General features: G+C 31.5%; 1 protein-coding gene across 2 annotated transcripts in view; it reads right to left on the reverse strand.

Annotated features, from left to right (window-relative positions):
- LOC134728091 (muskelin-like) overlaps positions 1 to 12310 on the reverse strand; it is a 35990-nt gene that overhangs the window by 22659 nt on the left and 1021 nt on the right. For both annotated transcript variants that reach the window (XM_063592510.1, XM_063592501.1), the window contains exons 2-4: positions 10385 to 10454; positions 9593 to 9735; positions 8307 to 8395 (exon numbers count right to left, since the gene is read on the reverse strand). In XM_063592510.1, coding sequence (XP_063448580.1) covers positions 8307 to 8395; positions 9593 to 9735; positions 10385 to 10454 — 302 coding nt within the window. The remainder of the gene's footprint in view (positions 1 to 8306; positions 8396 to 9592; positions 9736 to 10384; positions 10455 to 12310) is intronic.

Below are 12310 nucleotides of genomic sequence, written 5' to 3' on the forward strand. Positions count from 1 at the left end.
CACAAAACAGAAGTTTTGTAAAATAAATGTATGGTGCTTATACTTCTCATCTACACTGTACTTGTATGTAGAAAGACCTGTCACACCATAATTACTTTATATAGCAAGTTGTGTAGGTCAACTGTTACCATGACAACAGAGACATTTACTATCTGATTCCCTCCAGGATTGGAACCAGTCAACTTGCAGATTTCAAGACATGTTTATGCTCATAAATGATGCCAATCAACTACAAGTCTACCAATTATCAACATGATCAAGTTGCAGTATCAATCCAATGGATAATAGCTTCAACTATCTAAAGTCACTACCTTTAATATGAAACTTCTAGTTATACCTAATGACAAATATGAAATTAAACTGACTCTATATAAATATTGTGCATTTGAAGAACTACTTTTATAAACCTTTACCAGGAACCCCCAAACCCAAAAGCTGTAAAGCCAAGTATGTAAAAATACTCAAAGACTTGAGCTATATGACAAAAAAGAAATCTAAAATAAATAGCCAAATCTGCATGTATGGTAAACTTTGCCTTTGATGATGATAAAAAGTTTCTAATAATTTCTAAATGCAAAATGTGCACTAAAATTTTGACTTTTAGTTTCTGATTCTGATTTGTTTTATGTGATTTCAGGTACCAAGCTGGAAGGAGGATAGATTGTTTTATTTCAAATTCAGCCATATATGTTTGTACCATGAAATTTCATAATCGAAGATCAAACTAAAACCAAGATCTCCAGATAATTACTGAAACAAATTTGTGGTCACCAATTTTTGTATCTGTAAATCACTTTTTACAAATGTAGTACTAGGAAAAAATCCTTTAAAGGGGACTTTGTCTTGAACTGGCAGTGTATAGAGGAAAATAATATATATATTCAATTATGTCATGAGCTATAGATCTGCAGTAAAAGAGTCAAGTCAATCATGTAATAATTGAAGTACTGAATTTATATGTACCAGTACAATTTGTAAAATAAATGTATGGTGCTTATACTTCTCATCTACACTGTTCTAGTATGTAGCAAGACCTGTTACACCATAATTACTTTATATAGCAAGTTGTGTAGGTCAACTGTTACCATGACAACAGAAACATTTACTGTCTGATTCCCTCCAGGATTGGAACCAGTCAACTTGCAGTTTGTAAGAATGTGTTTATGCTCATGAAATAAAAACTTTTGAATTTTGATTTTTTTTCCCCCTCCATGACCATTTTTGTCAAAATAATGTAAACAAGGAAAACTACAACACTTAGAACTAGTGGTGTCCATAATTTACTGGTTTGGCCAATATAATAATTGAATTGTTGCAGATAGCAAATGTTCTAAGATCCGCAATTCTGATTATCATAAGACTTATTCTTAACTTTATTCGAAAGATTTGGAACATAGTTCCTTAAAGCTTACACATGCTCACTAAAGCCTAATTATCAATGAAACAATAGTTTATGAACTATATATTTGACATAAACAGTCTTGTAAAAAGTTTGAAAACAAAAGTTTGTAAAATAAATGTATGGTGCTTATACTTCTCGTCTACACTGTACTAGTATGTAGTAAGACCTGTCACACCATATTTACTTTATATAGCAAGTTGTGTGTGTCAACTGTTACCATGACAACAGAGACATTTACTATCTGATTCCCTCCAGGATTGGAATCTGTCAACTTGCAAATTATCAGAAAATGTTTTTGCTCTTTTGATGAAAAGGCAGACAGTTTTGAATTAAGAAACTTTAAAGAAATATCCATTCATGACCATATTTGTTAAAATATGCCTGTTCAATTTATATTTTATTTAGAAGCAAATCAACCTTACCAGTGATAAAACGACCAAACAGAAAACCAAAATAAAACTTTCAAAAGAAATGGTCATTGTTTATTATCCTTTTATACACTAAAAATCTCCAATAAAGGGTCTAGGTGAATTGTCACAAAACAGAAGTTTTGTAAAATAAATGTATGGTGCTTATACTTCTCGTCTACACTGTACTTGTATGTAGCAAGACCTGTTACACCATAATTACTTTATATAGCAAGTTGTGTGTGTCAACTGTTACCATGACAACAGAAACATTTACTGTCTGATTCCCTCCAGGATTGGAACCAGTCAACTTGCAAATTATCAGAATGTGTTTATACTCATGAAATGGCGCTAGTCAACTATAAATTATCAAGTTGCAGTATCAATTCAATAATGGCAGTAAATATATAATAAAACTAAGTTTGATATAATCAACAGATATATTTGAAAGTCCTTGAACAGATATCATTAAAGCAAACAATCATGATAATAAGAGACAAGTCAAGCTATTTGGAGGATAAAATAAAAACAACTTTGATATGAACCTTCTAGTTTTACTACATTATTTCATCAGATTATGAAATGAAACAAGCACAAATAAATATTGTGCATTTGGAAAAATATTTTTGATGTTCATTTTTTTATTTGTACCTTTTATGGGAACTCGCAAACCCAAAAGTTTGATGGACAGAAGTTTTGAAAATAAATGTATGGTGCTTATACTTCTCGTCTACACTGTACTTGTATGTAGCAAGACCTGTTACACCATTATTACTTTATATAGCAAGTTGTGAGTGTCAACTGTTACCATGACAACAGAAACATTTACTGTCTGATTCCCTCCAGGATTGGAACCAGTCAACTTGCAGTTTGTAAGAATGTGTTTATGCTCATGAAATAAAAACTTTTGAATTTTGATTTTTTTTTTCCCCTCCATGACCATTTTTGTCAAAATAATGTAAACAAGGAAAACTACAACACTTAGAACTAGTGGTGTCCATAATTTACTGGTTTGGCCAATATAATAATTGAATTGTTGCAGATAGCAAATGTTCTAAGATCCACAATTCTGATTATCATAAGACTTTTTCTTAACTCTATTCGAAAGATTTGGAACATAGTTCCTTAAAGCTTACACATGCTCACTAAAGCCTAATTAACAATGAAACAATAGTTTATGAACTATATATTTGACATAAACAGTCTTGTAAAAAGATTGAAAACAAAAGTTTGTAATATAAATGTATGGTGCTTATACTTCTTATCTACACTGTACTTGTATGTAGCAAGACCAGTCACACCATAATTACTTTATATAGCAAGTTGTGTAGGTCAACTGTTACCATGACAACAGAGACATTTACTGTCTGATTCCCTCCAGGATTGGAACCAGTCAACTTGCAGATTTCAAGACATGTTTATGCTCCTAAATGATGCCAATCAACTACAAGTCTACCAATTATCAACATGATCAAGTTGCAGTATCAATCCAATGGATAATAGCTTCAACTATCTGAAGTCACTACCTTTAATATGAAACTTCTAGTTATACCTAATGACAAATATGAAATTAAACTGACTTTATATAAATATTGTGCATTTGAAGAACTATTTTTATAAACCTTTACCAGGAACCCTCAAACCCAAAAGCTGTAAAGCCAAGTACTGTGAAAGTACTTTAATTCGTGGGTATCAATTTTCGTGGATTGAGCATCATTTACATGTTCGTGGGTTTTTAAATTCGTGGATTTTAGTTTTCTAAAACAAATTGATAATTAAAGCCTTTAGAATCGAAGGTTACAAATAGTCTGGATTAAAGGAAATTGCAAAGTAAACATTGACCCATGTAAATCGTAGTGATTACACTAATTAACCCCATGATAAAGTGATCAACAGATTAAAGACCATCAGGTGTTAATTAGGCCAAAAACATGTCACCTATTGAAAATAGTAACATAAACAGATGCTATAAACGTATCTTGAATTGTCAAATAATTCTTAACAAAATCAAGCCCAGCATGAAAATATGTACGAGAACTATAAGGATATTAAATGAACACTTTATCATACAAGCATATCAATACCGGAAATCTGACTTTCATCGATCAAAAATATTTTTAATGAGAATTAAAGGATCAAAAGTTTTACAGTTAGGGTCATGAAAGATTAAATGGGTATAATTCTGCATGCGGTTGTATTTCTGTGACTGCTCTTAAAGTATTCTCAGATTTTGCGTTATTCAATATATTCTCTAGATCATATCATCAGTTGTCAAACCTACCGATGGGGATCTTTCGATGTCTTGATTTAGACAATGGTTGTTTTATTTCATTGGACACTTAAATTCGTGGATAAAGTCATCCACGAAAACCACGAAAATTGGTACCCCACGAATAAAAGTACTTTCACAGTATGTAAAAAAAACTCAAAGACTTGAGCTATATGACAAAAAAGAAATCTAAAATAAATAGCCAAATCTGCATGTATGGTAAACTTTGCCTTTGATGATGAATAAAAAGTTTCTAATAATTTCTAAATGCAAAATGTGCACTAAAATTTTGACTTTTAGTTTCTGATTCTGATTTGTTTTATGTGATTTCAGGTACCAGGCTGGAAGGAGGATAGATTGTTTCATTTCAAATTCAGCCATATATGTTTGTACCATGAAATTTCATAATCGAAAATCAAACTAAAACCAAGATCTCCAGATAATTACTGAAACAAATTTGTGGTCACCAATTTTTGTATCTGTAAATCACTTTTTACAAATGTAGTACTAGGAAAAAATCCTTTAAAGGGGACTTGGTCTTGAACTGGAAGTGTATAGAGGAAAACAATATATATATTCAATTATGTCATGAGCTATAGATCTGCAGTAAAAGAGTCAAGTCAATCATGTAATAATTGAAGTACTGAAATTATATGTACCAGTATAATTTGTAAAAAAAAACTGTATGGTGCTTATACTTCTCATCTACACTGTTCTAGTATGTAGCTAGACCTGTTACACCATAATTACTTTATATAGCAAGTTGTTAGTGTCAACTGTTACCATGACAACAGAGACATTTACTATCTGATTCCCTCCAGGATTGGAATCAGTCAACTTGCAAATTATCAGAAAACGTTTTTGCTCTTTTGATGAAAAGGCAGACAGTTTTGAATTAAGAAACTTTAAAGAAATCTCCATTCATGACCATATTTGTTAAAATATGCCTGTTCAATTTATATTTTATTTAGAAGTAAATCAACCTTACCAGTGATAAAACCACCAAACAGAAAACCAAAATAAAACTTTCAAAAAAAATGGTCAGTGTTTATTATCCTTTTATACACTAAAAATCTCCAATAAAGGGTCTATGTGAATTGTCACAAAACAGAAGTTTTGTAAAATAAATGTATGGTGCTTATACTTCTCATCTACACTGTACTAGTATGCAGCAAGACCTGTTACACCATAATTACTTTATATAGCAAGTTGTGTGTGTCAACTGTTACCATGACAACAGAAACATTTACTGTCTGATTCCCTCCAGGATTGGAACCAGTCAACTTGCAAATTATCAGAATGTGTTTATGCTCATGAAATGACGCTAGTCAACTATAAATTATCAAGTTGCAGTATCAATTCAATAATGGCAGTAAATATATAATAAAACTAAGTTTGATATAATCAACAGATATATTTGAAAGTCCTTGAACAGATATCCTTAAGGCAAACAATCATGATAATAAGAGACAAGTCAAGCTATTTGGAGGATAAAATAAAAACAACTTTGATATGAACCTTCTAGTTTTACTACATTATTTCATCAGATTATGAAATGAAACAAGCACGAATAAAAATTGTGCATTTGGAAAAAAAATTTGATGTTCATTTTTTATTTGTACCTTTTATGGGAACTCACAGACCCAAAAGTTTAATGGACAGAAGTTTTGAAAATAAATGTATAGTGCTTATACTTCTCATCTACACTGTACTTGTATGTAGCAAGACCTGTTACACCATAATTACTTTATATAGCAAGTTGTGTGTGTCAACTGTTACCATGACAACAGAAACATTTACTGTCTGATTCCCTCCAGGATTGGAACCAGTCAACTTGCAGTTTGTAAGAATGTGTTTATGCTCATGAAATAAAAACTTTTTAATTTTGATTTTTTTTCCCCCTCCATGACCATTTTTGTCAAAATAATGTAAACAAGGAAAACTACAACACTTAAAACTAGTGGTGTCCATAATTTACTGGTTTGGCCAATATAATAATTGAATTGTTGCAGATAGCAATTGTTCTAAGATCCGCAATTCTGTTTATCATAAGACTTATTCTTAACTCTATTCGAAAGATTTGGAACATAGTTCCTTAAAGCTTACACATGCTCACTAAAGCCTAATTAACAATGAAACAATAGTTTATGAACTGTTTATTTGACATAAACAGTCTTGTAAAAAGTTTGAAAACAAAAGTTTGTAAAATAAATGTATGGTGCTTATACTTCTCGTCTACACTGTACTTGTATGTAGCAAGACCTGTTACACCATAATTACTTTATATAGCAAGTTGTGTAGGTCAACTGTTACCATGACAACAGAGACATTTACTATTTGATTCCCTCCAGGATTGGAATCAGTCAACTTGCAAATTATCAGAAAATGTTTTTGCTCTTTTGATGAAAAGGCAGACAGTTTTGAATTAAGAAACTTTAAAGAAATCTACATTAATGACCATATTTGTAAAAATATGCCTGTTCAATTTATATTTTATTTAGAAGCAAATCAACCTTACCAGTGATAAAACGACCAAATAGAAAACCAAAACAAGAGGCTGTCACAACGACAGCAAACCGGATTTATTAGCATTTATTTGTGTCCTGGCAATGTCACAAGAACCGTTACTGATGATTGGTGAAAGTGAAAATTGTCAATATCAAATTTGACCTCTATTTTGTCATCAGTATCAACATATTAAAATTTGAAAAGCTTATAATTAATTGAATGATTTGTGAGTAAATGCAATAACGTGAATGGAAACACCATTTTACGATCTTTCAAGAACCATAACTCCTGAACGGTAAAAGTCAAAATCGTCATTATTGAACTTGACTTCTATTTTGTCATCAGTAACAACATATTAAAATTTGAAAAGCTTTGGTTGAATGGTTCATGAGAAAATGCATGGACACGACTGGAAACACCATTTTTCAATCTTTCAAGAACCATAACTCCTGAACGGTAAAAGTCAAAATCGTCATTATTGAACTTGACCTCCATTTTGTCACCAGTAACAACATATTAAAATTTGGGAAGCTTTGGAGGAACAGTTCAAGCGTAAATGCATGGACACGACTGGAAACGCCATTTTTCAATCTTTCAAGAACCATAACTCCTGAACGGTAAAAGTCAAAATCGTCATTATTGAACTTGACCTCCATTTTGTCACCAGTAACAACATATTAAAATTTGGGAAGCTTTGGTTGAACTGTTCATGCGTAAATGCACGGACACGACTGGAAAAGCCATTTTTCAATCTTTCAAGAACCATAACTCCTGAACGGTAAAAGTCAAAATGGCCATTATTGAACTTGACCTTCATTTAGTTGTCAGTAACAACATATTAAAATTTTAAAAGCTTTGGTTGAACGGTTCATGAGTTAATGCACGGACAACATTTGATTGCCGCCCGACCGCCCGCCCACCGAGCATCCCCAATTTAATAACCGACATTTTTGTCACAAAAATCCGGTTAATAAAACTTTCAAAAGAAATAGTCATTGTTTATTATCCTTTTATACACTAAAAATCTCCAATAAAGGGTCTAGGTGAATTGTCACAAAACAGAAGTTTTGTAAAATAAATGTATGGTGCTTATACTTCTCATCTACACTGTACTTGTATGTAGCAAGACCTGTTACACCATAATTACTTTATATAGCAAGTTGTGTGTGTCAACTGTTACCATGACAACAGAAACATTTACTGTCTGATTCCCTCCAGGATTGGAACCAGTCAACTTGCAAATTATCAGAATGTGTTTATGCTCATGTAATGATGCTAGTCAACTATAAATTATCAAGTTGCAGTATCAATTCAATAATGGCAGTAAATATATAATAAAACAAAGTTTGATATAATCAACAGATATATTTGAAAGTCCTTGAACAGATATCCTTAAAGCAAACAATCATGATAATAAGAGACAAGTCAAGCTATTTGGAGGATAAAATAAAAACAACTTTGATATGAACCTTCTAGTTTTACTACTTTATTTCATCAGATTATGAAATGAAACAAGCACGAATAAATATTATGCATCTGGAAAACTATTTTTGATGTTCATTTCTTATTTGTATCTTTAATGGGAACTCACAGACCCAAAAGTTTAATGGACAGAATTTTTCAAATAAATGTATGGTGTCTGATTCCCTCCAGGATTGGAATCAGTCAACTTGCAGTTTCGAAAAACCTTCTAACACTGACGAAATCTTTTCTATCTTACCTATTTTGAGGTATTTACATGGAAAGTGATTCCCATCTATTTCATGTTTTATTGGAAAGGATTCTGGTATATGGTCATTCTTTAATCCACTGTAAAAAAATGAAACTAATCATATAAACGTAATTTAAATAGTTAAAAATATTAAAGCAAAAGTATGGTTTTTGGTGCAACAATTTTTTACATTTAATTTCTATTTTATTACAGGTGTACTGAAAAGCATATTCTATCTAGGACAAAACCTGCCACAACACAGGAAGATTATGGATGTTTTAATGAAAATTTAGGAACCTGGAATATTGGGCCCCAGCTAATCTTTTTACCCCAATAATGATTTTGTTCTAATTAAAGATCAAAACAGTTAATAAATACTAAAACTTTATGCTATACATTGTACAAATGGATGAATTTTCATGACATGTGTGTTCTCATTTATACTTCTGAAGTTCTCATCTACATGGAACTAAACGCAAATGTATGATAATTAACCTCCCATCTACATATTTTTAAATAAACGGTTTACACAATTTTTGAATTTTTTAAATACTAAGGCTTTTCTACCTAAGGAGTAGATTACCTTTAATAGTTGTGTTTGGCATAACTTTTAGGAATTTTAGTCATCAATGCTCTTCAACTTCGTACTTTATTTGGTCTTTTTAACTTTTTTAGATTCAAGCGTCACTGATGAGTCTTTTGTATACGAAACGCACGTCTAGCGTTTATACAAAATTTAATTCTGGTATCTATAATGAGTTTATCTACACAAAACTAGCATATTTGTAAGTATGTTTGGTGTTTCTACTTCTCATCTACACAGTACAAGTGCTAACCCTTGTTACTTCTATAGCAATCTGTTTGTGTCATCTGTTACCTTATCAACAGAGAACTGATATCCTCAAGGATTGGATTCAACCAGATTGCAGTTTAATTAGGAAGTTAGAAAAGCATATAGTTGTGTTTAAATCTTGTATAATGTGCAACTGAGTGTATTTGGAAACTTTTACAGGGTTAAACTCATTCCCATCCATCTTTGTGAACTTAATAGAATTTCTCTTGGCACTGATATGACAATTTTATCATCCTGCCGGCAAAGGATTACCTCACATGGATCAGGTTTCAAAATGGATTAGCATTTATATTTTCCCAACATGGTAAAGAGTAGAAGTAGGGAACATTAATAAAAGTTCTGGAGTACTGTAAACTTCTGACCTGTGAATTACCTGTAATTGAATGTCTTATCGGTCTACAGTATTCAGTACATATCCTTCAACATAAAAGAAAGTACTCACTTTTCTAGTAGCTGGAGCATGTGACTTTCTGATATTCCACCAAATATCTTAAACTTCTTCAAATTACATACATGTGTCTTTTCATATTTCCCAAATGTTATAGTCTGTACAATGCTTGGTTTGTCTAATTTTAATATAAGAAACTGAAATGAAAAGATAAATGAGAAAATAAACTTAAATGCATTATAACATAACAGTTAATGGAGCAAATGTTAAAATTTCTAAAACATCACTGAACATATAGTTTTTGATCAAAATTGAAGGGAACATTGGTGTTTTTGATCAAGAGTTGTTTCAATGAGTAAAACAGTCATTTATCTTCTTTTCTTTAAGTTCTTTTGCATACATGGACAGCATTGCAATAATTGAATGTTTGATATAAATTGTCTGTGAGTGTCATATATACATTTGTAGATGTCCTAACTTTTCATAAAATAGATATAGGAAGATGTGGTGTGAGTGCCAATGAAACAACTCTGCATCCAAATAACGATTTGAAAAAGTAAACCATTATAGGTTAAAGTACGGCCTTCAACACGGAGCCTTGGCTCACACCAAACAACAAGCTATAAAGGGCCTCAAAATTACTAGTGTAAAACCATTCAAACGGGAAAACCAACGGGAAAACCAACGGTCTAATAAAAGTACATTTTCATGGACAATTAAAATCTCATGTCCCTTCATATCATGCTTACCTTCAAAATATTGATGTTTTTTTTTAGAATAAATCACATATAAATGTACCAGTACAGTTTTTGTAACAACATTCAAGAGATGTGAGTAATCACTGACCTGTGGTGGATGATTAGAATCTGATGACCACCTAGATGACTGGTCTGTTGGCTTATCAAGGTAAATATTTCTACAACAAATAGAATACTATATAATTTTCATGGTTCCAAAGGTTACCATTTAAATGCATGTAATGGAGATAATGATTCAATTAAATTATCAGCACAGCAGGTCAAATGGGCTTAGTTTAGCACCACTTTGTCTACCAATAATTGTACGACATGTACAAGCAACTAAATCTTTGTAGCATTGTCATTCCAAAAACATACATGATTGATTTTGCTATTGTTGAAGGCCATACATGCAATCAATCGCCTGTTGTTGTTTACATCATCAACAATGCCTCTAATCCTTATATTTTTATCATGATGAGGATGATGAAAAATACTCAAAATACTCAAAATCAAAACATTGGAATCATTGCCAATGTTCTGTCGGATTACATATAGTCGGCTTACATATATATATACAAATGTACATGTGCTTTAAACATGTTATAAGAAATGCAAATTTGAATTTCCTTACTTTTAACATTGTTTACAAGTTTGACTCTTCTGTTATTTGATACATGTAGTTACTGAAAAAAAATTGTGAATGCGGAAGTCATAGGTAATCACAATTCCGTAATAATAGCAGTGCTGATTGTCAATTATAAGTATTTTTTTTCTGAGTAAATAATGCAATATAGCATAATATTTTCCCCTATTTTTCTAACCACTTGCTGGGCATGAGAACAGAGACAAGTGCCTGTGATTAATACACCTTATCGCTATTTGTTTGCCATTACTGGACATCATACAGGTTTCTGTAAAATTTGATGTCATAATACAAAATATCTGACACTACTATGGAAAAGTGATTGTTGTATGACAAGGCCTCTACAATACATGTAACTTTTTTTTCAACTTGTCCAGTACGTACATACCAAAACTTACTTGTTCGAATGAAATTGTTACTTGTCCAAATTTTTTTTATTAAAAATAACCTTTTTGCATCTTAAGTTGATTAAAGGAACACAACGAATTAAAACAATGATAGAACAGAATTTGATATATTTCTTTTGAAATATTTTTCAAAAATATGAGTCAAGTGACTGGATCTAGTCATATCACAGGACTAGGGTTCTAGTTTTCATCAATGCTAGTCTCATCAGACTCTGCACATGAGGCACCATCTGATAGGCCTGTACACTCATTGGATTTGTATCCAGTTTATTTTTGAAGTTGAAAAAACTTTATTCAAATGCAATAAATAAAAAGATAAGGTTTGATTGCCAATGAGACAACTCTCTGTAAGAGACCAAATGACACAGAAATTTACAACTATCATGACTATAGGTCACCATATTGCAAGTATTGCTTTTTTCTACTTATGATCGAATATGATCATGATGATTTTGTGAATTTTATGGTAAATAAAAAAAAAAAAAATTGTAAAAGAATTACAGGTATGGTATTCATTATAATGAACAGAATAAGGTAGCAAAATGAGGTACTGATTTGTCTTGGTCCGGAAATGTCTCCTGCCTTGCCAAACTATCTATCAATCATGTCTACCAAATATGTCTCCCACAGTGCCAAACTGTCTATTAAACTTTGAGCTAAACCTGCCAGGTGAGAACTGTCCTGTAACGTTACCTCTGTCCTGTAAAGTTACCTTATCTACAAAGCGCATCATTATTTAAAAGGTACCTGACAAGAAACCAGTTAAAAATTATCAATTGCAAGTTAACATGTTGAAGAAAAAGGTTTTGCATTTGAATAAACAGAATACAGAAACATGTCATATTAATATTTGTTTTAATTTTTTTTGTTTATAATTACTTTGATCATCAATGCTGGATTAAATTTAATTTCAGCAGAGTAATTGTACTGTCCCGACAGACAAGTTTGATACAGCTTTCACTTGTCCAACCTTTTTTCCCTC

The sequence above is a fragment of the Mytilus trossulus genome, chromosome 1 (assembly GCF_036588685.1).
Source record: "Mytilus trossulus isolate FHL-02 chromosome 1, PNRI_Mtr1.1.1.hap1, whole genome shotgun sequence".
NCBI lineage: Eukaryota > Metazoa > Mollusca > Bivalvia > Mytilida > Mytilidae > Mytilus > Mytilus trossulus.